Source organism: Sylvia atricapilla, chromosome 9 (genome assembly GCF_009819655.1).
Source record: "Sylvia atricapilla isolate bSylAtr1 chromosome 9, bSylAtr1.pri, whole genome shotgun sequence".
Classification (NCBI taxonomy): Eukaryota; Metazoa; Chordata; class Aves; order Passeriformes; family Sylviidae; genus Sylvia; species Sylvia atricapilla.
The window spans coordinates 1,988,832-2,014,327 of NC_089148.1; the positions used below are offsets into that span (position 1 = coordinate 1,988,832).

Consider the following 25,496-nt stretch of genomic DNA (forward strand, 5'->3'; position numbering starts at 1 on the left):
CTTTTTTTAACTGCCTTTTCTTCACTGATTATGTGTCTGATGCATCACAGTTAAAATATATATTTTTAATGGACTACATTTACTCATGGAAGCAGAGTCCAGTGTAGCATTTTCACTGCTACAACACACACACATTTTGCTGAAATTTCTGCTCTTTTTAGCCATTCAAGCTAAGAATGCAGAGTGTGGCTGTGTAATGGTCCAAATCTGTGCACTGAGGAGCACCATATTTTCTAGCTGTCACTCTAATTGGACATGTCAGTTAACATGAGGTGCCCGGAGAGAACCTCTTTGGATAGGATTAAGCTTACCCAATGAAGTGTTTTAAGTCTTAAACCTTCAGTTGCTGATGGTGTAATCATTTCTGCCTTGCACTTAATTGTACTTAATCATTCCTGCCTTCTTGTGCCTTGCATTCGGCACATGCACAATGTCATGAGAGCCAGGTGCTGTCCTGTAGCTAACAGGAATGCTTTAACTTCTGAGAGGAGTTTCCAGCCTAAAAATACCGCATGTGTTATGGAGATCCAACCTGAGAAGTTGGGCTTGGCAACAACTTGGTGCTGGAGTTATCTTTTGCTGCCAGCACCTTTAGCAGCTCCCAAGCAGACGTTGCTTTTGGCTGCACAAGTTAAACATGTCAGTCATCTCGCTCTGCTTAAACTGTGGCCTGTCGAAGAGCAGCAGGTATGGCAGTGTTTTGTGTTTTCTATTGTACTTCTCATCCCAGCTCTTCTAGTCCTTTTGGAAGTCATTAGATTTTTCAAAAATATTTCCTTCCTGTTCGGATTTGAGTAGAAGCTTGTATAATCAATTTTTTTCCTGTTTAAGAAAATAAAGAGATGTAAATATTGCAGGTATGTTAAAAGCTTCATCATCATGTCAAGTCAAAACAGGTTTCATCTGGTGTTTCCACTAAAATAACTTCTGCAAAAACCAGCATTTGATTGTCGACTTTTTGTCAATATTAGCATATACTTTTTCAAAAATTACAGATTGTCTCTTACAGGGTTTTCATTTTAAAAAAATAAAAGACTGACATGATTGCAAGCTTTTTAAAATGCATGTGTCCTGAAAAAGCTGGAGAACCATATTGGTTCAAGATCGAGACCTGGAGCTGTTGTCTTTCTTTCTCATCTTCCTCTCCCCTGCCTCCTTGGCACTGTAAAGTGGGAATGTTTGGATAAAATTGTTAACACTTATTGAAATGTTACATTTTGTACTCCTGAACTCACAGGGGCAAAAATGCATATGAATTGTTCTTGTCACTCTAGTTTTCTAGCAGCTTCTTTGTTCATGTTTAAAATGTAATATTCTACAAATTCATTCATGACTGCAGTATTTTGTACCTGTATAATTACAAAATTACTTGTTCATAATAATAAAAAATATTCCAGTGGGTTCTGGAATAATGGTGCATCAGTGAAGTTACTTGAATTGACATACATTTTGTCACTAATTGAATCTAGATATTTTACTTACACTGAGAATTTTCATAGCAGTGGTAGTATAAGAAATGAAGTGCCAAGGAGTATTGAATTACATAGGAAGCAACTTGGGGAAAATTAGTCAGTATTTGATACACAGAATATCCTAATTTAATTTTCTTCCTGTGAATCATTTTGCAGGATACTATGGCATCACCCTAAAAATTAGAAGTGCTTCCCTTTGTCAGAGTCAGTATTTGTCAGTAAAAGCTTGATTTCTGGGAAACTTCTGAAATTATCTAGACGGTGAAAACTGTTTCTGAATCCTTTGGGTGCTGCCCATGGACAAAGAACAGTTTAGTTTCTCACTGAGACTGAAAATACAAGAAACGGTAGCTGTTTGTTCAAATGTTATTTTGCTCATCACTGTCCCAGTTGTAATTTCCATTTCAGCCTTGATTTCTGTAATGATCTAAAGCAAAGCTCACTGGTGGTAGCGTGGTGCAGCTTCCCTGTCCTAAACAAAGAGAGGTAAACTCTGCCCTGTTGAGAGCTGAGGTGCTGAGTGTGGCCTCTGGAGTGACTGCTGTCCCTTCTGTCACCGGCGCAGGATGGAGGCCTCGTGCCTGGAGCTGGCTCTGGAGGGCGAGCGCCTGTGCAAGGCGGGGGACTGCCGGGCTGGGGTGTCCTTCTTTGAGGCTGCAGTTCAGGTGGGGACCGAGGATCTGCGCACCCTGAGCGCCATTTACAGCCAGCTGGGCAACGCCTACTTCTACCTGCAGGAATACGCAAAGGCCTTGGAATACCATCACCACGATTTAACTCTTGCAAGGTAATGCTTCTCCATGTCATCCCATCCTGGCAGACAGGAGCGGCTGACTGTTCATTGTCCTGCCAAACCCTGCTATTAATCCTGCTAATGAGTGAACATGCTGGTGGCAGAGGGCTGGGGGCCTGGCAGGTCACTTGGGTGCCCTCTAACCTGGCAGCTAATTCTTGGTCTAGCACCATAATCCTAGAACTGACTGAGGCCTCACCAGGTTTCTGGATAATTAACTGGCTGCTTTAAATCCACCCTTTCCTTACCCTTTTGTGTTTCTAAAATCTGTGTAAAACTCATAATGTAATATTGTGAAAACTAAAACCCTGTCCCTTTCATATTCTATTTATGTATCTTTTAATGATTTGTATAGATTCAGTAAAAGACACTTAACCTCAATTTAGGTATAAATCTATTCTTCCCCCTGCCTTACCCTGCTCCCATGCAGTGACCTTGGGACATTTGTTTTGTTGTGTTGTCCCCCAGGTATGACAGTTGAGTGGTTCAGTGGCACTCTCTTGCCTTAGTCTTATTTACAATTTAGAAATGAAGTAGTGCCTTGAGCTACAGAGGAGACTGTGTTAAACCTTACAGTAAGGTGTCTTGTTGAGTAGAAGGAGACTTTTACTTAAAAGGAGATGGTCAAGTAAAACACAAATGCAGTTAAACCTCTCTTTCTAATGCCAGGAGTGTCTTTCTAAATCATCTTTAAGAATTTTCTTTCTATTCTCTTCCTAAAAAAGGTGAATTTTTAAAGCAATGTTAAGCAGATGATCAGTACCATGAATACCAGCAGTTTGCCAAACGCCACAGACTGAACAATGTTTGAGTGCATTTCAGATACAAAACGAACGGAACACATACCTATTCACATGGTTGTGGTCTCTTTTCATACTCATGCAGTTCTCTACGATACATTGACCATCTGCTTGCTTTAAATGATACACTGTTTTGTGGGTATTCGTTTCTGCAATTTTAGGACAATTGGAGATCTTCTGGGAGAAGCTAAAGCTAGTGGGAATCTGGGCAACACCTTAAAGGTACTCGGGAATTTTGAAGAAGCTATTGTTTGCTGTCAGAGACATCTGGATATTTCCAGAGAACTCAATGATAAGGTAAGAATTGTGCAGGAATCTGGATGTAAAGTGCTAACACACATTCCTGAACCCTGTGGTACTGGTAAGGAGTGTGCACCTTTCAGAGGGAAATAGTGAATATTCAGTTATTTCTTCTAGGCACTAAGAATTTATTAGTTGGAATCCAGTTGTTTGTACCTGGAAGACTATAGGTCCCGGTTAGATATTGCCTTATTTCGTGGTGGTTTTGTTTTTCATTTTTAATGGTAATTGACCTCAAGAATGTATCTTGCTCTTCAAAAAGAAGTAGTATGCAAAGCAGTTGGATTGAGCGATGTGACTGGGTAGGTGATAACATGTTCAGAATGGGCAGAGTGTGTACTGACTTTTTCCCATCTGTGTATTGTACAAATAGTTGTTGTGACAGAAGACTTTGAAGCATGAAATTTTAATGCCTTCTTTTACTTGTGATTCAGGTTGGAGAAGCAAGAGCACTATATAATCTGGGAAATGTCTATCACTCTAAAGGGAAAAATGTAGCTAATGCTGGGACTCATGATCCAGGGGAACTTCCAGATGATGTGAAAAATGCTTTACAAAAAGCTGCAAAGTACTATGAGTAAGTAGTGGGGGCTGGGAGGATATGATCACATAGTTCATTAGAATGTGGGAGATTTGCAGTGCCATGAGCTAAACTGTGGAGTGCTTCTCTGCAGAACTGAGGTACCTGTCACTTTGGTCTTCTCAAGAGGACAGTGCACTGGTTTTCATCATGCCCTCACTTGTACCCTTAGTTAGAAACCACCAGAACTCTTCAAACCAGGCTGAGAGAACAGGATCTTGTTATACCCTGTGTGTGTAACTAGATGGAAACACATTGGCTTGAGTAAGAATGCAGTAGAGTTTGGGATCTAACAGGAAATAGTTCCTACTCAGATTCCTGGTTATTTAAAGGCCATTAACACAGGGCAAAGTAGAATACCTTTGTCTTTTCTTTTATATAAGAACTTTAAAAATCCTTATTTGAATGACTGTGAGAAAAATCCCAACCCTTTTAAAACTCACTATTCTCCTCCTCTTTCCCCCCAAACAGGGAAAACCTGTCAATAGTAACAGAGCTGGGTGACAGAGCAGCACAAGGGCGTGCCTTTGGAAATCTGGGAAACACACACTATCTTCTGGGCAACTTCAGGAGTGCAGTTTTAGCCCATGAACAGGTACAACAACACTGTGCTAGTAATGAATTCTGTTCTGGCAGAATATCAGATTGCTCCTGACCTTTAGTACATGTGTTGTGTTGGATCTTGTTGCAACCTTTTCAATGCAGGTTTTGAATCTTAATTGTGCAAACTTCAAGTTTGGTTGTTTTTAACAAGCATTGATGATCTAAATTATGCAACTTTTTCATGTATTTGTGCATGCAAATGTATGTTACAAAGTATGAAGTGGAGTAACTAATGCAGTTATTTCACATTCTTAAGCGTCTCCTAATTGCAAAAGAATTTGGTGATAGATCAGCAGAAAGAAGAGCATACAGCAACCTTGGAAATGCCTACATATTCCTGGGGGAATTTGAAACTGCTGCTGAATACTACAGGTGAGTGACTGCTGATAAACACCATTTATTCCTCTTGTACAGTCTACTTCTGTTGTGTCTGGTACTGTAGCTCACGAACAGCCATCTCTTCAACATATACTTTGGAAAAAATTCCATTTGTTTAGCAAAGAAATTTTTCCTTTGTTGTTTAACTATTCTGGTTCTTTCAAGGGAGGGGCAGTGTTAATGCTGGGTTTTTTTAACTCTTATGGTACTTTAAATAGATTTTTTGCAGTACTGTAGACAGACATCTTTCCACTGCTAGGCATTTATTCCCATTATTGTAGAAGCAGGTGTTACTGTCTCAGGTCTTGGTGAGGTCTGGAATGATGTGAGTAGCTTTCCTACCCTGAGATGGGTGGCTGCCTCAGCTATGCTCACTGGCTGAGAGAGCTGGTGCACAGCAGCATCAATTTACATCTTTAGTCTGTTTTCAAGCCAGACTTGTCTTGATCTCTGCACCACTAAGAAGTGCTGCTGTACCTGGCAAAGTAAAAGCTTGGCAAAGACACAGTATAGGTATTATTAGCATCTGATTGGGATTTCAGAGCACACCTATTCTTAGGGGAAAAAGCCTCAGTACTGAGCAGATCCCTCTGAGCACTCAAATTCTTGCTCAGCAGGGCTGGGCTGGCTTGGTGAGTATAGGCCTGTCCTGTCCATGCTGATGGGAAAGTACTCTAACACTGGTATTAAACAGTGCAACCTGTCAGGGAAATTCCTAAAAATTATTAATGAAGCAGTAAATTAAAAGATGCTGTTTGAGGAATCAGTCTGCTGTCTAATAAAGTAGGTGGAAGTAGGTTGGAGTGGTGGGGAGTGGAAGACTTCACAAGTGTACGATTGTAAGAGTTTACAAGATAGCAATTTATTAGTTGATAATCTGCTAGCCTGCTGCCCTGATTTGTGTAAGCTGTATAAGTGTTTTTCAGCTGTGCATGGGCACTTCTGAAAGCCTTTCCCTGCAGTGGTTTCTGAGGTTTGTGGGTCCCTCTCCTGCAGGAGGACGCTGCAGCTGGCCCGGCAGCTGAAGGACAGAGCTGTGGAGGCACAGGCCTGCTACAGCCTGGGGAACACCTACACTCTGCTCCAGGACTATGAGAAAGCCATTGATTATCATCTCAAACACCTGGTGATTGCTCAGGAACTACATGACAAGTAAGCCCTGAGAGATTGTTTCATCTAAGTGTGACACTCAGAGCAAATCCTGTTACCTTCAGTTCTGCTGTCATCGTTCCCTGTGTGACAGCTGCATCAATGTGTGTTCCCTCAATGCTAGGTTTTGGTTTTCATATGGAAAACCAAAACTTACTCACAATGGTATTTCAGCTAATGAGTCTGAAAGACAAATTGATGAATGACTTGTTTCTATGTCATCTCCTGTCAGCACCTCTGTGTAAATTAAGGAAAAGAAAAGCAGATCTCTTTCATGAGTTCACTGTAATAATTCACCCTACTTTCATAAGAATCTGTCTTCTACTTGTCCACAAGTTAATAATATAGGAAGGGATGGGGAAGGAGAATAATACAGCAGCAAGTAATGTTTATATTACAGTCCTGATTTCTGAGGCCTTTTTTATAATGTCAGGTGCAACCATAATTTTTGCAACATTTAAATGTGCGTCTTCTTAAGTCAGTAAGAATATGAAGGACTAATAAAGCATGCAAACTGAGGAAAAGCAGAGTTAGGTTATACAATGTTCTATGCTTACAAAACTGACTAACTTTTTTGCTGTGAGCTTAAAAATTAAAAACCTTGATTAAATTTGTTCATATTTACTTATAACCATATCACAGTCCTTTAAATACAGTATTTAATGTTTTGGTGTTAGAATGTTCTCTGATGATTGCCTTTATTTTTTCTGGCCCAGCAAATTACTTTGGCAGTGCTGGGAAAACCTGACCTCTGGTGTTCAGCAGGTAGAAGTGTAATTGCAAATGTGTGTTGTTTTCAGAATTGGGGAAGGAAGAGCGTGCTGGAGTTTAGGGAATGCTTACACTGCTCTGGGAAATCATGACCAAGCCATCCATTTTGCAGGAAGGCACCTGGAGATTTCAAGAGAGGTATGATTTTCATACTCCCACCATGTTTTTGCTCTCACTCACACTGGCTTTGTGGAGGTGTGCTCATGCATCTGATTTTTGAGTGATGGAATGCATTTTGAATGATTCCAGAGACAGCTGATTCCATGTTATTGCAGCCACCCTCTCACTGCAGTCAGCTCCTTAGTTCAGGTGTCGCCACTCACAGTGTCATCATGGGCTCCAAGTTAGTAGCCTAGCAGAGATTATTTTAGGCTTTGTTATGTTACCTGTTAGTTGTTACTTCTTTAAAAAGATGTTCTCAGTCTTCAACCTGGAAAACTTTCTCAGCCTTTTTCTCTCAGAAGTCTAGGGGGAAAGGACTGCTTCACACTTACACATGTGAGTATTTGTTAAGGTAATACAACTGCTGCTTTTATTTGCTTGAAGGTAGGAGACAGAAGTGGAGAACTCACTGCCAGACTTAATCTCTCAGATCTTCAAATGGTTCTTGGATTAAGCTACAGCACAAACAACTCTATGATGGCAGAAAGCCACGCAGTGGAGAACAGTCTGAATGGTATGTGCCTCTTTCTGCAGTACTTTTCCAACAGAGAACTTGAAAAAGAATCTCTTGAGTTCTTTACTGACCATGGTTGAGTATGCAAGTTTGCTTGGTTTTCTCCCCAGCAGCTAAAAATGGTTCTTGCAGTATTGGACCCCTCCAGCACCTCCTTTTCTGCAGGACTTATATTGTGAATCACAGGTTACTGCTCAGTTTCTTCATGTGTTCTAATTGTCTTGGACCTTAGATGAGCACAGCCACAGCTTTGCAAGTGGTACCATAAATTTTAATAATAAAAAGATGAATTTGTCTCTTGAAGGTGGCAGACCAAGAGGACGCCGTTACAGTATGGAGAACATGGAACTTATGAAATTAACACCAGAAAAGGTTGGCACTTTGCTTCTTTCTGTTCTGCTGCTGAGACTGCAGTGAAACATTTCTGAGGGTGTGCTGATGTGCCTTTTGCCTCCCTTTTTTAATTCAGTTGATCATAGGAGCTCCACAACAGCAGGTCTAACAATACTAACAAATAATACTTTTGTCATGTAGGTAACAGCGTGTGACAGGTAATGGCTGTAATGGCTTGTGGGAAGCTTGCTTTATTCCCTGCACAAATGAGAAAGAATGAGGTTCTGTAATGAGCATCAAAGGGATTCTTTCATCTCTTTATGGAGATGGGTTGAGGTTGCAGCATGGAAGTAATTCAGAATAAAATTCCTAAGCTTTAGCTTAGCTCTTCTGAACACTTTTTCTTTGGTTACAGTCATTTTGTAATCACTTAAAATGCATGCTGGTTTCTTCACTTAGAGATTTTAACCAACTTGCAAACCGTCAGAAGCTTCAACCTCCATCTTGAGTAAGGATGCTGTTTCAGAAATGTTACAGCTGAGTCACAGGCCAAACACCTTCTTTCCCAAGCTCAGAAATCTCTTGGTGATGGGAGTTCCTGATTAAAATCCTTGTCTCAGTTTGTGAGAGATTTCCTTCACATTCTGCCTTTCAACAGTGGGCTGGCAGTTCTGCCTAAATGACTCCAGTGGCAGACTAAAATTGGTATTTTTCCCTCCACACCAGGATGTCTAATTCCAATCTCTTCAAGTGAGGCAAACACTGTCATGTTAATCAGTAAAATCTCAAAGGATGTGTCAGTCAGTACAGGTGAAATCAGCACTGGTGCTCAAGAGCCTCTTTGGGTTCTGCTTTAAGAACACTCTCTTTAGTCTAGGGCAAGGCCTCTGCAGGGAACCTTGTAACCTTTGGCCACTATCAGCTGGGTTTTCTTACTCTCTGAATCTTATTTATCTGGGAGCTCTTTTAAATATGTATCCTCTTAACAGCCTGTGCCCTTTTAAAAACACTATAATGTGTCCTGTAGATTTCTGCCATTAATTCACTATTGCAATGTAAAGCTTACAAAGGGCTTTTTTCAAGGTACTTGAGTAGTGTTTCTTCCATGAATGTCTGATATGTAGAGCAACCCCTGACCTGTGCCTCAGCGTTTGATGGTACAGGATGGCATCTTCTCAGAGTCTGGTGTTCAGTAAAACCTTGAAAAGGGAAATCCATCTGGTAGGCAGTGTTGGCTGGAAGATTTGTGACTCTGTTTGTGATCCTGATGTTGAATCAGGAAAAAAACTGGGTTGTTTTTATTCAGTTACAGGAGTCTGTCAGTTGTGGACAATTCTGTTTATTTTAGAGGAAGTTTTAGGGGAAATCTGTCAGGTTGATACAGTTACCCATTCTGTTGTTAGTGAAAGGAGACAGTTATTCCTGTTTTCTTCTAGCATTTGTCTCCCTCTTTCTTTTCAGTCTTTATTGGGAAGTTTGTGTACATCAAAAGTTGAGGGAACGTTGGTTGAGTAGCTGCATTTGTGTAAGGGTTTCTTTTGCTCTAACACTTTGTATAAACACTTTGTGCAATATGGGGTCTGTTTTTAATTTTTTTTTCTTTCTGGTTTTGAAATGCCAGCTGTGCCTGCAGTTCAGCACTTGTATTAACTGCCTTTCCTGCACTGCAGTCAGCAAGGACAATTTTAGTGTGTTTAATTAAACCAGGATCTGATCATGTTTTAATCCATCGGGTGTTACAGCACAGTTCAGTTCTCAGACTGAGCAGTAACAGCACTAACCTGCTAACAGCAGCTCAGGAATCATAACCATCCTTGTGGCTGCATGAACCAAACAGTGTAAACTGCCTCATTTCGGGGAGGAAAAGCAGCAAGTAAGAGGTACTGGTAAATAAAATCAGAAGGCTTCATTTCCTGACTCTTGTTTTCTTAGGTTCCAAACTGGAACAGTGAGATTCTTGCTAAACAGAAACCACTGGTTGCCAAAACTTCAGCAAAACTTCATTTTGTAAATCGACTAAAAGGCAAAAAGTACAAAAAAGGCACCACCTCCAAAGTTTTGCAGGATGCCAGTAATTCCATTGACCATCGACTTCCAAACTCTCAGAGGGTAGGTGTGGTGAGCTGGGAGATCATGGCCTTTACTCATCTTCGTGTGATCAGAATTGTGGGAAACACCTTCCTGCAGCCATCCTGTTCAGTTTAACTTGATTTCAGCACTGTGGCTCTAAACTGATGCAGAATCTGTCATGCTACAGCTCTGTCAGGGGTGGTGCCAGCTTTAAGATTTTCCTACTACTCAAACATTTCATTCATGGTAGAGCTTTTGAAGTTAGAGCTCAGCTTGCAAACAAAGTTTATTTCTAAGTCTCTTCTAGACCCCACATTAGTTTTTCTGATTCAGGCACTGGGAGACATTTTGGACATACTTTTTAGTTCAAAATAAAAGAACTGAGTCATATGGTCATAGACCTGAGGAGACAATGGCAACTGTTAATTGCTGCTCTTGTTTCTTTTTCCTCTCATGGGCATTTGAGGTTTTGTTGGACAATGGCTGAGGAGGAGTAACTCCCATTGTACCATGATCAGAGCACTGTTCCTTTCCATTTCAGAGAACGAAACATTTCTAATATACTTCACTCTCCAAAATGCTGCCCTAGCATTACCATCTCTTCCTATGATAGATCTCTGGCTAATAGAAATGGTTGACTAAAAAAATTAATTTAATGAATTTCAGATACGTAAATATCAAAAATATTACTGGACTGAAACTCTGATGCAGTTGTCCCAGCTGTAGGAACTCCAAGGTCAAGTACCCTAAATCTTCTCCTTTTCAGAAAAGCAGTCGTGAGACAATGGCAGACGAAGGGTTCTTTGATCTGCTGAGTCGGTTCCAGAGTAACAGGATGGACGATCAGAGGTGCTGCTTCCAGGAGAAGAACAGACTCTCAGCTGCTTCAGTGGCAACATCCTCTACTCCACCTAAAACGACAATAAAATGTAATTTTTTAAAAGTAAAATCCGTATTTGACTTGACCTTTGCCCAATACTGTATACTGTATTCCATACTGTATCTGCACGGCAGAGCCAGCAGAGCAGCGGGTGTCTCCCGGGCTGACTGTAGGCTGTGTGTGTGTCCTGGCAGCCCTGTCCCCGTCGCTGGTGTCCCCACACACGGATGAGTTCCTGGACCTGCTGGCCAGCTCGCAGAGCCGCCGCCTGGACGACCAACGCGCCAGCGCCAGCGACCTGCCCGGCCTGCGGCAGCCCGTGCTGGGACACCTCATGGCCAGCAGCAGCTGCCACCTGGACGACGACTTCTTCGACATACTCATCAAATGCCAGGTCAGTCTGGGCACCTGCTGCCCCGGCTCTGCCTCCTGCGCCTGAACTCCTGCAGGGACAGCCACTGTGTCTAGCGCGTGCTTTAGGATACCCAGCCATCGGGCAGGTAAGGAAGAACATGAGAGAACAGAAGAGTGGAGCTGGGGGTTTTTTATCATCCACTGTCTAGTAAGTGTGATTTTGGTGTTTATAGCACAGTAACTCTTAAAAGTAAAAAATGCTTATAAAGAAGGGAAGAAAAGCAAGTGAGGCTAGTACAAGGAGTATGTAAAATGGTTGTAAGTGTTTAGACCTGGCACCTGACACACCAGCAATCCTAATTTATCAGCTGAAAGAATTCAGTATCTAGGTTTTGGTGGTAATAGTGGTCATCATTCCCATGAGGTTAAGTTTAAATGCAGGTTTATAGCAATAAACAAGTGAGGTGACTGATTTTCAATTAGAGCATGTGCCTATACCAATGAGACCAAAAAAAATGAAAAAGACCTGCTGGTTTGTCTGATGGGCACAAGTATGTCAGAGGAACCATTTTACTTACACTTGGGACTCTTAATTTCATTTAGCAAGTTTTACTTGAAACAAAACTTAAAAAATTAAATCTCTCTGCTAGCTTTAAATCGGACAGCAAAAGCTTTTAGTAGTTTTTTCACTTAATATTGTTCACTTACTCCACATTGTCTTGTAAATATGCAGCTTTTATTGCTTGGTCTTTCTGCAGGGTTCCAGACTGGATGATCAAAGATGTGCTCCCCCAGGAGCTGCCAAAGGCCCCACTGTACCAGATGAGGATTTCTTCAGCCTGATTTTGCGCTCACAAGCGAAGAGGATGGATGAGCAGAGAGTCCACTTACCCTCAGCTATAAAGGGATCCAATTCCAGCTGAAGACCTCAGAGGAATGTACTGTACAACAGCATCCTAGGGATCATTTGGGTTTGCTGGAAAAGCACATTTGCCTTTTTTAATTGTAGTTATCTCCTTTCTCCTGATTTTGCACTGCAATAGCAGCAGCATCACAATGGGGAGCAGTAGTTACAGGGCTGCAGCTGCTTTCGGAGCAGTGTCTGAGGTACTGGTACTGTCTCCCTCTTAATTGCCTCTAGTCTATCAAGATTAAGATGATTTTTTTCTCTGTCAATTCTCTCATTGCTCATGAGTGGATTCTACCACTGTCTCAATCTAGTGTAAGACTTAAATTTTTATGTTCTTTTTAAAGAAAACTGATTTTTTTCCCTGATTTGTACCTCCTGAAAAAAAAGTTCTGTTTTCTTTTATACCTTTTTTAAAAAAATAATTTTAAAAAAAGAAGAAATACCTTCAGTATTTAGTCTCTTTGCAGAAACACAGTTTGGAAGAAGCAATCATTTCTATAAAAAAATTAAACCCTAGTTTTAATTCCGTTTAATAAAAAATAATTTTTTCAAACATGATGGTTTTTTGGTTATATTTAGTTAACTGTTTCCTACGTTAATTCAAAACAGTTTTTCACTCAGCAGTTTTCTAGGAGTACTTAATTTCAAGAAACAGCTGCCCATGCTGCTCTACAGCTTGTGTGCTATGTGCCCATGCACCAGGAATCACAGGGCTGGAGGGCACTGGGCACCAACTCCCAGTGTCACACACAGGAACTGCACAGGTGCTGCTTCTGTACCTACCTACCTTACTGCTGTTCTCTCTTCTACACTTGAGAATGAGAGCAGAATTAGCAAGTACCTGACAAGTAAAGATTAGACAGAACTTACAGCAGAGCCTGGGTCTTCCTCAGTCTCTTTCCTGGGAATCATGTAAAACACTCTTTTTCTTCTCTTCACATGGTTCCATGGCAGAACTTTTCCCTTCTAGGTTTTTATCAGGGTCACAGTTTTCTCCAGTCTCTCCTGCTTTGCCTGTCTCCTGTTTTTGCTGCTCAAGTGCAGCTTCTTCATTAAGGTTTTCAGCTTTGAGAGTTTCAAGTCTTTGAACTTCAGATTCAGTGTGCAACCTGCTCTGCAAAAAAAATTAATAATAATCATTATTAAGCAATCAAAAGTGATAGCATCTGTTGTTTCAAGTGCATCCCAGCTCAAGGGACAGGGCTCTCCCAAAGCATGAAAAAGGTGGGGTTTTTTCTCTCACGAAACAGAACATGTAAAGAAGCCCAATATGGAGCATAAATCTTGCTTTGAATTTTCTGTAGTTTGCAGGGAAGTCAGCACTGCTTTTTTCCTCAACATTTCTTCTGTGGGTTATCATGATTGCCCAGGCTGACATATACATACTGATCTCTCAAAACCGAAGTTGTTTTTACTACAAAGGGTTTTAATTCAGCAGTCTCCTGCCACAGTTAGCCAGAAGAAACACATCCAAGAGCCCTCTCTCAAACTGTTCCATAGGGGAAGGTGTACTTCCTTCACTGCTCCCTCCCGCAGCTCTGGCTAAGCATGCTGTGTCAGTGTGCCCAGTTTAGCGGCAGCTCCCAGAGCAGCAGGAGCCGCCCGGGGCCGTGCTCCGTGGGACTGGTACCTGTGCATCGGGCTCCCGGCCGGCGTGCGCCGTGCCCGAGCTCCTGCTGCCGCCGCCCGCCCTCACCGCGGGGAGGGGCCGGCTGGGGGCGTCCCCTCTGTCCTGGTGGCCTCTGGGGACACTCAGAGCCTTCTGCACAGGATACTCATCCTCCGTCCTCCCGTCGGAGATCTGCTCCTGCTCACTGGCAGCCAGAGGAAGACTCTTCTGAGAAGATGTTAAGTATCTTAATGCAGACACTGATGATCCTGCGCCATAGAAAAAAGCCTGGGGGAGACGAAAAAAACCCAAACTGAGCAAAACACCAAATATCTGCAGCCTATGGTTCTCCCACAGATTTCTTATCATGTGTCTGAAAGACCCTGAAGGAAAAGCTCAGGTGAAGAGAAAACTCCAGCTCAAGCTTTCTGCAGTCTGACCAAGCTGCATGCAGTTCACTGTTGGTGCTACACTGAAGATGTTTAAGGTTGGTGCTACACTGAAGATGTTTAAGGCTCTAACTCAATGTTTTTGTTCTAAATGCCAACTACATGCAACGTGATGTAATGACCCAAAACACCATGAGTAAGTTTACTGTACCTTACATCAAGATGTGGGGTGCAGTAAACTGTCAGAGAGTCTAAGATTCTAAGCAGTTTAATGCTACTCTATCCCACTTGGGGAGTGGGAGAGGAATATAGTGTGAATACAAAACTTGGCTCTTTTAATTCCTAGACCAACTGTAGTATGAAGCCTTTGTCAAGAAAAAATTCCCTTGCAGAAGTAATTTCTTTCTGCTAAGCAATCTGTTCAGTTGTACAAAGGAGAAATAGGTAATATAATAGATAACATTTAAATATAAATACATTTAATATTAAAAAATAAAACTGAGCTTTTAAATGTAAGATGAACGATACAAACCAGGACAGCCAGAGCCATCATAATGAGCACTGGAACCTGCAGAATTAATGGTATCTCCTTCATAAGTGCCTTGATGAATTCACCAATACCTTGTCCTACGTGCTTCAAAGGCTCAGTTACAAAGTTGGTGAAAGTTATTGCCAAGGCCTAGAAAAATAAACAAAACCACTGTTGTCACACAGCCAACAACCATGAACAGTCCCTTTGGGCTTGGCACATACCTTTGTTGGTGGAACCAGCAAAATAGGATTTACAAGCAGAGTTTCATAATACTTCTGACAAGGATCATCCTGAAGTGTCCATGTACTTCTAAGCCATTCTGAAGTCAAAGCAGAGACATATTTTTACTGCTTAAAAATACATTTTGTGCATAGCAGCAATACAGAAGGGAGCATTTCAGCTACAGATGGAAAAGAACTCTTCTAGATACAGCTCAAAAGTGAGATTTATTTTTACACATCTGAGATTTGCTTGGCAGTACAGTTTATCCAGTCTAGGGGATGCAGAAAGGGGAGGGAAGGCTGGAAAGAAAGAGAAGAACCTGAAGTTTCTCCATGTATGATCAAGGAAACTCTTTAGGGGAGATCAGTTCCCAGAAGCCTCAGGGAAAAAGTCTCATCTGTGGAAACAATGAACTTGCACAATGTGTCCACAGCTACTACTGCCACAGCATCATTCTGTGTTACTGCTCATCTGCCAGGCTGCAGGGAGATTGAAATCATCTGCTTGGCTTGCTAGATTCAAGGGTCTGGTTTAGTTACAAGCAGGAAAGGTTATTTCTCAAAGCAACTTTTACATTATAAACAAGTGATTCACGGCATCAGTGTTTCTGTAGTTCAGTTTTACTGCAGTCAGAACATAAATCATTGACATGTATCAAAAACAGAACAGAGCCAAGAAATTACACAGGGAAGACTAAGAACAAAGCACTCTTTAAGAACTGCCACCCTTCATCTACCTGCTATAGCACTGGACAGAAATAACAGCTAATAAAAACATCAGCTTTCTCTGTAAAATAGTAACACCTGAATAAACAATTCCAGGTCCAATTCCTGAAATCCACTGTACTCACAGACCTGACTAAAAAAAAAAAAAAAATCCTTGTCCTGAACTCTGCCTGCCTGTCTTTAGTAAATGGCACTGAAAGGCATTGGGGACTGTGGCTGGGGAAACACAGAGAAGTTACAAGAAAAAGAAGTAACACCGTGACATACTCCAAGTACAGTGCTGTGATCAGCTCTCCTCCCAAGGCCTAGGAAACAAAGTCTTACGGGATGGACAAACGGTAAAACCACATAATCCCGCACTGAAGACAATTCCCTGCACTACTGATGCAGAAATGGGAGCATGCTGGGATGCTATGAAGGGTGTTTTGTCTACTGCAAGGCCCCGGGACGAGCTCTCACCGAAGAGAGTTCCCCGCCAGTCGAGCTTCTCCACGCAGACGCTGTCGAACTGCCCCATCTTGGCGATCTCGGCCTGGTGCTGGGCGAAGGCCAACTGCAGGGACAGCACCCAGGGGAACAGGGGCTCAGCTGCTGCAGCCACACTGCTGCTCCTCGCCCCCCGTCTGCCCCCAGCAGCCTTGCCACAGCTCTCCACACACATCACAGTTTCCCCAGCGTCCCCTCGCAATGACGATTCCCCGTGTCATATGTATTCGGAAGAGTTTACTACCGAAACAATTTAATGGAGTTGGATTGTAAGAAATTCCTAGGAATGGACAAAACCCCTGAGATAACGGCTGCCTCCAAGTTATTCTCCAAAAGGAGTCTGAATTGCCAAAGGACCAGACTCCAATATTTAAAGATACAAGTTCAAGGCAAAAGGAAACTGATGACATCTTTCCTTAAAATGTTTCTGGAATAAAGACACAGCTGTCATGCAATTACTAGTTAAAACATCCTCTTTTATTTTCAAATAATTCCCATAAGAAATACCTGTATATATTATCGTTTTACCTTACAGTTTGCAACTGATAATCAAAACAGAAAAAATTCAGTCAAATCATCTGTTGCAAAACTGACATTCTCCATTTCCTCAACCCAAGTATGGTATTCCACCCCCATGCCAGAGCCCTCCCACTCTCCACACTGCTGTCCCTGGCTCTGACAAGCTGCAGTTCAATCCTGATTGACAAGATGTGAGGGAAGATTTTGTGGCTGGGTGTTGATCTGGTAGTTTAAATTCTTCCTCAACAACACTGATCCTATTGCACCATCAGCCACTTCATCACCATTAATGGGGCATTTACCTGGTCTGTCACATCAAACACCAGGGGATCTTAAGGAAAAAACTCAGAATGTATTTTTGTGTAACTTTTCTACCAACTGCTTTAGTCAGAGGTCACATCTGCCTCACCCATTAGTGAAATCACAATTGCAGTGCTCTCTGAATTATGTGCATCTCTACAGCAGGACAAAGTTGTCAGGGTTTCTTTTGCTGTTTACACCTAACACACCCATCAACATGCAAAAGAAAATGTTTATCTCTTTATTTTGCAGTTAATTAAAAGCTATATGTAAACTAACCAAAGGAACTAAACAACCTTAACTCCCCCATAACTGTAAAGGTCTAAGCCAAAAAGCCATTAAGATTACAGAACTTACCTTATACAAGTAAAGCCAATTCCATGCAAAACTGATGAAAAAATTTATTAATAAAATACGTTTTAGCTGAACAAACCAAAGAATACGTGTCCAGAGTTCTGTAGCTATTACAATTACAATGCACAGTAAGCACAAGAGTAGCTGAAAAAGAAAAGAGGAAAAAATGATGAACCCACATTTGGAACTTTCCAAGCTTACTGACAGTACACATGAAGAAACTCCCAATTTTTGTTTGTACTAATGTCATTTACACGGAATAGCTGAGAAGTCTTCCTTGCTTCCTGCATCTGAGCAGCACAAGGCAGAACAGTTTCATGGCAGTACTAATATTCATTCCTGCCTTACACTGCAGTTGCTCATTAGTTCCTTGCCATATTTAGTTATTTCTTCCTTAGGAGGTTTGTTATGTTAGTGGCTACACTTCTAAATTATCAAATTGGTGTCAGTCAGTGCCTGAGCAGTTTGTGCCTGCTGTGAACCACAGAACAACTGCTGCCAACTGCTGCACTTTGGTAAAGAGACAAAGCTACAGTTTGGGTACCAGCAGCAAGACTTCAGAGAAGCTCTTCACAATGTCTTTCCCCCTGAGGCCCCCTATCAGAGGTTACTGACAGCCTGCTTTTGTCATCCGGCTTCCAGGGACCCCTCAGATCTAGACAGGCTACTTGCAAGATCATGTCAGCAATAAACATTGGAATAGTCTGAATTGTAAAGATTTGTGCAGAAAAGCATCAGTTTATTAGAGATCCTCCACTTAGCACTTTATAAATCCCACAGTCATGCTCTCCTCTCCAACACTACACGATTTTCCCCACAAAATTTGCAAAAGCCTCTGACCTATAGGAGTTCAAATATATACTTGTCTCAGTATAAATATATTCCAACTCCTGAAGAAGCCAACAGCTTCAACAACTACATAAACAAGAGACAAACCTGGAAGATCTATAATGCACGAGATGTCTAGTGGTAAGAAAGTGCTAGAGCACAATGAGTCTGGCAGCACAGATATAAAAGATAAGAAAAAAGAACACACCATAAAAAAAGCCCCAATCCAAAGCTACAATGAGAACAGATGACCACAGGAATAAAAACCTTGAATTCCTTCTTAAAGCAAATACATCCTTTGGCAACCACAAAAAAAAAGTGACTCATTGAAAGTATGACGGAAAGAATTGCTTTATCTGTGGAGTTAAGATAGTAACATTAATTGACTCGCACAGAGAAACTGAAGAAAACAGCAATTAAAACCAACAATCAACCCTGATTTTCTTACCAAAAACAAATTATATAGATCAATTCCAAAGGCATCTTCAAATCTCCATCGCCAGGCTTGATCATCATGGCGCTTGAAGTTGACCAAGACATCACTGAGTGCCTCATCCAGGGCCCCTGGCTGCCAGGCCTCCTCATTGACAAACCTCAGCATCTCCAGGTACGTCTGTCTGGTGAGAATGACCTCAGCATCGTAATGCACATGGCCCACGTTCTCCTCAGGCTGAACTCAAGGCAAAGCAGAGTAAGGGTTACAAGCTCCTCATTTGGAAACAGAAATGCATCCACAGGCCAAAGCCTGATCACAGCCATTCTGCACCAGCACCCTTCTGAAGCAGACTGCAGGGTGGAAACATGGGACAGGGGGCATACTGTGGGGCTGTAACCTTTTTGTTCATCTAAGCACTTAAACACAACTCAATTGGTTTGTAATCCTTCGACTCTACAGAAAAGACCCTAAAAAATAAAGTGAATTATCTCATCTATTACTAAGATTTCAGAATCAAAGCTCATTAACAAGTAGTAATTACACATACACCAAGTGTGCCTTGGTCACAGCTGGATAATACAGACAGAAACTACTATATACTAAAATAATAAGTTTTACATTGCTACATATAATGTTCCTTATTTAACAGTAATTTTGCTTATTAATCACATCAATTATTAAAAATCAATTCTCCTACCTCAGAATAAAGAAAATCTCCAAAGACACTATAATAAAGTGCCCAGCCAACAACTAAAGTACCATGCAGCCATCACTCCCTTTAGTAATACCCCTCCTGGTGGGGAGCAGAGTGAAGAAAAAGGCAAACCTCATGAACTGAGACAAGTACAGGAAACAAAATAAAATATGATGGCAATAATACTACAGGTCATGAAGAGAGAAAAAGAAGGAAATAAAACCCAGAAGAACAAGTGGTGCACAGTGCAACTGCTCCCTGGCCTGACCAATGCCCACCTCGTCCTCCAGCAGCCCCCAGCCCCTGTGGGCAGCTCCCCCAGCCCCGGGGAGCACACAGCCCTGGGTGCAGTGTCCCTGGGCCCAGCCCAGCTCAGCTCTCCTGCCCACACTCCCCCACAGCTCCTCCTGCCCCTCCTCGCTGCCACCAGGCACTGAGAGCTCCTTGAGCTAGAGAAAGCCCCAACTCAACACCCGAGTGTGATCACCAGTGCTCTCACACCGAGCCCAAAGCACAGCACTGCACAGCCTGCCTGGAAGGAAATGCACTCTACGCCAGCTGAAACCACTGCATAAAGAAAGTAATAAGGTGATTCTTATATGGAAACTCTAATAAGCTGCTATTGCCTGATGGTTAGAATCACAGAATGGTTTGGGTTGGACAGGACCTTTAAGATAAAGATAATCTAGCTCCAACCCTCATAGTCAGAGGTCAGGGGTCCCACCAGACCACATTGCTCAAAGCCCCATCCAGCCTGGCCCTGAATGCTTCCAGGGATGGGGCATCCACAGCTTCCCTGGACAACTTCTTCCAGTGCCCCACAACCCTCAGAGCAAAGAATTTCTTCTCAATATCTAAACCTCCCCTCTTTCAGTTTAAAGCCCCTTCCCCTTGCCCTAGCACTGCACGCCCTTGTAAAAAGTTCTTCTTACAGGACCCCCCTCCAGGTACTGGAAGGGTCTCTAAGGTCTCTCCAGAGCCTTATTTCTCCAGACTGAACAGCCCCAGCTCTCTCAGTCTGTTTTTGTAGGAGAGATGCTCCAGCCCTCTGATCATCTCTGTGGCCTCCTCTGGACTTGCTTTACCAGGTCCATGTTCTTCCCTACACTGGGGGCCCCAGAGCTGGATGCAGCACTGCAGGCTGGGTCTCACCGGAGCAGAGGGGCACAGTTCCCTCCCTGCCCTGCTGCCCACACTGCTTTGGATGCAGCCCAGGGTGCAGTTGGCTTTCTGGGCTGCTAGCTCACATTGCCAGGTTCACTGACACTCCCAAATATTTCTCCTCGGGGGCAGGCCCAATCCATTCTCCACCCAAGCCTATTCTTGTTCCTGGCATTGTCCCAACACATGTACAGGACCTTGGACCTCTGACTGAACTTATGAGTTTTGCATGGACCCACCTCTCACACCTGCCAGGATCTCTCTGGACCTCATCCCCTCTTTAGGCATTTAATTCTATCTGGGCTTTAGCTTTCCTAACCTGATCCCTGTCCCTGCTTGGACAATCTCTCTGTACTCCTCCCAGGTCACCTGTCCTTACTTCCACCCTCTGCAGGTTAACATTGTACACCTACAATACGAGCCTTAAAAGTCTACAACGAACAACTCAAATGTGGCTCCTTCCAGTTTCCAACCATTAACATCACCAGAACAAAGTGTTCCTACAGCTGCATTCCAGCAACAGATGGTTAGATACACTGAATTCACAAACCCTTCCTTTGGATGCTTTACAGATCAAATGACAACTGTGTCTCCTCAGCAGTATTGGATGCACATACTTCTATCATCTTTTCCTTTGCTATTCAGTTCCCTTCATTTCATTTAAAATACACCAGCATAATTAATCAATGCTTGGTAACTGTGAAAACTACATAAAGCAGTAATATGAATTAATTTTAATTAAGTCTTTTTAAAAATTATTGTTCAAATACCTACAAGGCCAAGTTTTCCAGCTTCATTTAAAATCTTATTCAAGTATCGCTTAAAAATATAAAAGCTCCGGCTCTCGTGTGATTTGGCAATCCTCTTCTCACACTCCGCAATCTGCAATTGTACAAAAGACACTTTTATTCACTTTGCTCAAAGCAGCTCCTTCAGAGGAGAGAAAAACCTCCAAATGTACCACCACATTTCTTTGGTTTACCAATGATTCCATGGTTAGTATGCCAGATAGAAAGCATACACAGCTCCTGAAGATACTACTTTCCATGTGACTGGCCAGTACTGGAGATTTCACATCTGCTAGTAAAATTCAAATCCTGACCTCAGTAAGGCTAGAAACAAATGTAAACATCGGGACCTCCTTACATTTTAAGTTTGCATCAGGAAAAAAAAAAGAGGGAACTGCTAAAACCACAAACTAACTAAAACAACATTAAAATGACACATCCCATTGAGTGTCCAGTGAGGGCATCCTCACATCCTGGGAGGAGTCTGACAGCAGCACCTGAGAGCTGCAGCTCTGCACATTGCCCAGGTCTCTGTGCCCACAACTCACCCCTTCAAACCAAACAGGACAGGACAGCTTGAGAACAGCACGGGGTAACATCCTATCAATTTTGTTACACATCAGGAAATGTGTAGGCAGAACAACAACTTGAAAATTAATTCAAACCACTTTCAGTCTCTGCCTAGAGGTTCCCCCTCCATAAAGCATAAATTATGCCAGCAATGCACCTGTTTGATACTATCCAGAACAGCATTATCAGAAAGCACAAACTATAAAACACTGGAAAATACTCTGAAGAACAAACCTTATGTTGCAAGGTATCTATTACCCTGGAACAATGTGGTATTTCAGTACTGAGTGTATCCACAGCCTGCTCCTCAGAGTCTTGGTAGCTTGGCTAAAATTACAGAAGAAAAACGCATTTTTAGAACCCAAGAATTGGACCAACATGCCCTGCTACACTTCTACAGTCACATCACTTTAGAAGGAGCAAAGGAGCTAAAAACTGAGTACAGATCTTTGCTGCTAATACTCTCCCAATGACCTCTCCGCTGTTATTTTAGGCTCCAGATGGACAACTGCTCTGAGTTTATCTAAATGCACACTGCCTTCAAAAGGTGAGGTCTTGCCTGTCCTCCCCCCCTTGCCCTTTCCCCTCCTTCCAGTGCTGGTGATGACCCACAGAGTGCAGCAGATTAGATAATGGCACTGGCTAAAAACTGACTCAGCAGGCAAAGGGGCAGTTTCCAGGCGGGCAAACTCCCAGTCCAGCTGGCCACGCCACCAGCCAGACTGCAAGTAAACACAAACCCCATTTTGGGCTCTCCGCCCTTCCCTGCCCCAGAGCACAACGTGTTTTCTGTTCACTGCTCACACCCAGCCTGAGCTTCTACACAACCAGCTGTGCACACCGAGGGAAGTCTCCAAGAGGAAGCACAACAGCACCTGAATCAGTGAACTCATGCTGAAACAAACTCTGGTTTTGAGGGCTTGAACACACAGCCTGCCCACCTAAAAACTCTCTGCAGAGCAGAAAAGAAATCCTGAGAGGATGGACTAACACAAAACAGTAAATTGTTTTTGTTTAAGATGTAGTTCTGTTTTTGCAGGAGACAATAATAAAGCTATTACTTTTTTTATAAAAGCTGAAGCAGTTGGGCTGCAGGCTTCAAGACTCCAAAGCTTGCTGCTGGATCTTAAGGATGCTAATGACTATCAGGGGGACTTGGAGAAGTTGGAGGTTGATGAGAAAAGCTGTGGAGAGCAATAATACACTCCGCATGTTTTAAGCTTCAGAAAATTACATTCTGTAGTGTTTACACAATATTCTTCAAGACTAAAAAACCAAACCTGAAAGCTGAATAATGGCAAAAATCAAGGGTACCCTTACAACCACCTCCAGTTTACAGTGCCATGTGTGTACACATGCACAAGACAAGCAGCATGCATCTCATGGTATTTAGAGTCTACTCCTCATACAAGACAGAGGATACAATTCATCTTGCTGGAGCCAATTTTTTTCCTACTTCATCTTCTTTTCAATGTTAATGAATCATTAAAAGTACAGCACTCAATCCCTATTCTGATCTTCTTTCTGAAAACTGAGGCTCAGCATTACAAAGCACCATTGACTTTCATAATAGTCCCACACAAGAAATGGGAAACTGGTTAATTAATATAAAATACAATAATTAACTCCTCCAACTTTTATCAGTTAGGAACGTGATTTTCAAGCTATTTAACACTATACTTGAGAAACTAGCAAGAGTTGCTTAACCCAGTACTCAGAGCAGTAGCCTGTGGCGCCACAATCTGCATAAATCAAGCACCACCGTGAAAATACAAAAAGCCTGCTTGATCTGACTTGATCTGGGTGCAACAGAAGCTCACCAGGGAAAGGTCCTGAACTAATTACACTGTTTTTTCTCTTGCAATTTCCACCATGGACACAAAGACTTTTCTGTGTATGGAGTCAGACATGACATAACAAGCCCTTAAAAGCACCATACTGCTACCATTATCTACTGTCACCATTTGCAAGCAATCTTCCAACAGCATTTAGCTTTTCTGGGAGAGACACGCACCCTTTCTTTTTCTACCTTATAAGGTCTTCTCATTGTTCCTGATGCTGCATCATAATTGAGCATATCCGTGGGGTCAATCCATTCATCTTCTTGAACTTTACAGCTCCCTATCAGCATAACTGCACACAATACCAAAGGAGACAGCATCCTGTATCACTGAATATAACAAGAAATTCAAGCACTTAGGTCAGAGTGTAACATGCTGTACGAAAAAAATGAAACAGTCTTACATGAAAAAAAACTGTAAGTGGAGGTTTTTAAAAACTCAGTTCCCAATTAAGCAGTTTTAAATTCACTTTTATATTTTTTCCCCAATAATGTATTAATACAATATGATATGAGTGGATCAATACCCCTGACTTTGTTATCAGCAGGTGTAGCACAGAGTTCAGCGTTGCTAAATATGACAAAAGAGTGCAGAACTCCAGCACGTTTCACCACAAGGGCATTGTGTTAACAGTAAAGCAAATTCTTCTGTCACATGAAGATCTGGCAGAAAAACAGCCCTTTCATTTTGGGGCTGGGGGCTGGCTGTGCTTTGATTCTGAGGGATGGCCAATTCAGCACCAAAAAGGGAAGCACAGAGGCAGTACAGCACCGCGAGCCCAGTCACACTCAGTAAGAACCACCACAATCCCAGATCACACACTGTCAGTCTGCTCATGGCCAGACCAGAGAGCCTGAAAACGTTCAGCAGCCCTCAGGTGAAAAACGCTGAGGAACAGAAACGCTGGATTGTCGGCGATAAACAGTCTGCAGGAGCACATCAGGACACGCACAAAAAGCAATAAACTGACAAAAAATACGTTACAGTGGAAGACGACTAAAAGCACAATCGCAGACAGAAGGCGGCTGTCTGAATTTCCTCGGTGTTGGAGTCTTACTCCAGCCGCATTCCTGTGGAGGAGGAGAGGCACAGCCCCCACAGGCCCCGGATACAGAAACGGAGTTTCCTCTGACCTCCGCCCCCCTGAGCCTGTATTTATACTGGCCATATTTATAAATAACCTGTATTTATACTGGCTCTCTTCAGGGAGGGTAAAAGGCTGATGCCATTTCACATTAAGGTGCAGTGTGGGTGACTTAAGTCATGCATGTAAAGCACGGGACACGTCGTTCTCCATTAGCACGGACACGCTGCTGTGTGGGAAGTGACACGTACTTTGGAGTTAATGGAGCCACGTTCAGGTTTTGGTCACCTGCCGGGCCACGCCCTTGCCTTAATCGCCTCTGGCAGCATCGTTTTAAAGAAAGCACGGCCACGCCACCTCCTGCCGCTCCTTTGTTCCCTCTCTGAGGGCGACACACCGCGCTCCCTCACAGACCTTGCTCCTGAGGGTGCGGGCGGCTTGTGTCTGCAGAACGACTGCCAACGCCGACATTCCTCCTTGCTGACCTTTGGTCTCCAGCGTTTTTTCAGGAAGGAAGCAGCGGGGCCGTCCCGCAGGTGTCACTCTGGGCAGCCGTGCGGGGCCATCCCCGCCCAGCCCGGCCCCGCGGCCCTGTCCTCCGGGCGCGGCTGCGGCAGGCCCCGCGGGGCCCGGCCCCGCCGCCCGAGCGCCGCAGGAGCCGCCAGCGCCACGGAGCAGCGGCCCCCGCACGCTTCTGCCCCGCCTCCGCCGCCTCCCCGCCGCACCGACACCTCGCCCCGCCGAGCCGCCGGCCCCTCCCCGCTGCCGCCGGCCCCGCGCAGGCCCCGGCCCGCCCCGCCCGCAGCCCGGCTCGGCGCCGGCGGTACCTGAGGGCCGCGGGGCTCCCGGCCTCGGCTCCCGTGTTTGCCCGCCGTGTTTCGGCGCCGAG

At 43.2% G+C, this 25,496-nt stretch overlaps 2 protein-coding genes across 6 annotated transcripts in view; one reads left to right on the plus strand and one right to left on the minus strand.

The window, feature by feature from the left end:
- Nucleotides 1-12,622, plus strand: part of GPSM2 (G protein signaling modulator 2) — a 27,765-nt gene extending 15,143 nt beyond the window's left edge. Inside the window, exons 1-14 of one of the 3 annotated variants that reach the window (XM_066324592.1) lie at nucleotides 107-687; nucleotides 2,038-2,259; nucleotides 3,227-3,362; nucleotides 3,800-3,942; nucleotides 4,417-4,540; nucleotides 4,805-4,920; nucleotides 5,923-6,078; nucleotides 6,876-6,984; nucleotides 7,393-7,522; nucleotides 7,827-7,894; nucleotides 9,788-9,964; nucleotides 10,692-10,854; nucleotides 11,000-11,199; nucleotides 11,918-12,622. In XM_066324592.1, coding sequence (XP_066180689.1) covers nucleotides 638-687; nucleotides 2,038-2,259; nucleotides 3,227-3,362; nucleotides 3,800-3,942; nucleotides 4,417-4,540; nucleotides 4,805-4,920; nucleotides 5,923-6,078; nucleotides 6,876-6,984; nucleotides 7,393-7,522; nucleotides 7,827-7,894; nucleotides 9,788-9,964; nucleotides 10,692-10,854; nucleotides 11,000-11,199; nucleotides 11,918-12,082 — 1,959 coding nt within the window. In that variant the 5' untranslated portion in view covers nucleotides 107-637 and the 3' untranslated portion in view covers nucleotides 12,083-12,622. Of the gene's footprint in view, nucleotides 1-106; nucleotides 688-2,037; nucleotides 2,260-3,226; nucleotides 3,363-3,799; nucleotides 3,943-4,416; nucleotides 4,541-4,804; nucleotides 4,921-5,922; nucleotides 6,079-6,875; nucleotides 6,985-7,392; nucleotides 7,523-7,826; nucleotides 7,895-9,787; nucleotides 9,965-10,691; nucleotides 10,855-10,999; nucleotides 11,200-11,917 lie in introns of those variants that run through there. The other 2 variants (XM_066324591.1, XM_066324593.1) reach the window with 2 other exon arrangements.
- CLCC1 (chloride channel CLIC like 1) lies at nucleotides 10,560-25,458 on the minus strand. 3 transcript variants are annotated; one of them, XM_066324594.1, is made up of 12 exons: nucleotides 25,435-25,458; nucleotides 23,712-23,852; nucleotides 21,917-22,009; nucleotides 21,099-21,206; nucleotides 18,482-18,703; nucleotides 17,209-17,349; nucleotides 16,006-16,099; nucleotides 14,821-14,918; nucleotides 14,600-14,746; nucleotides 13,700-13,966; nucleotides 12,940-13,183; nucleotides 10,560-10,836 (listed from the first exon to the last, which is right to left on the minus strand). In XM_066324594.1, exons 2-11 carry the CDS (start codon nucleotides 23,841-23,843, stop codon nucleotides 12,959-12,961), a joined length of 1,527 nt encoding a protein of 508 aa, XP_066180691.1. In that variant the 5' UTR covers nucleotides 23,844-23,852; nucleotides 25,435-25,458; the 3' UTR covers nucleotides 10,560-10,836; nucleotides 12,940-12,958. The 3 variants fall into 3 exon arrangements, with proteins under 3 accessions (XP_066180691.1, XP_066180692.1, XP_066180693.1); XM_066324595.1 differs by lacking the exon at nucleotides 25,435-25,458 and adding an exon at nucleotides 24,508-24,532; XM_066324596.1 differs by lacking the exon at nucleotides 10,560-10,836 and having other exon boundaries at nucleotides 12,986-13,178.
- Between the last annotated feature and the right edge of the window lie 38 nt (nucleotides 25,459-25,496).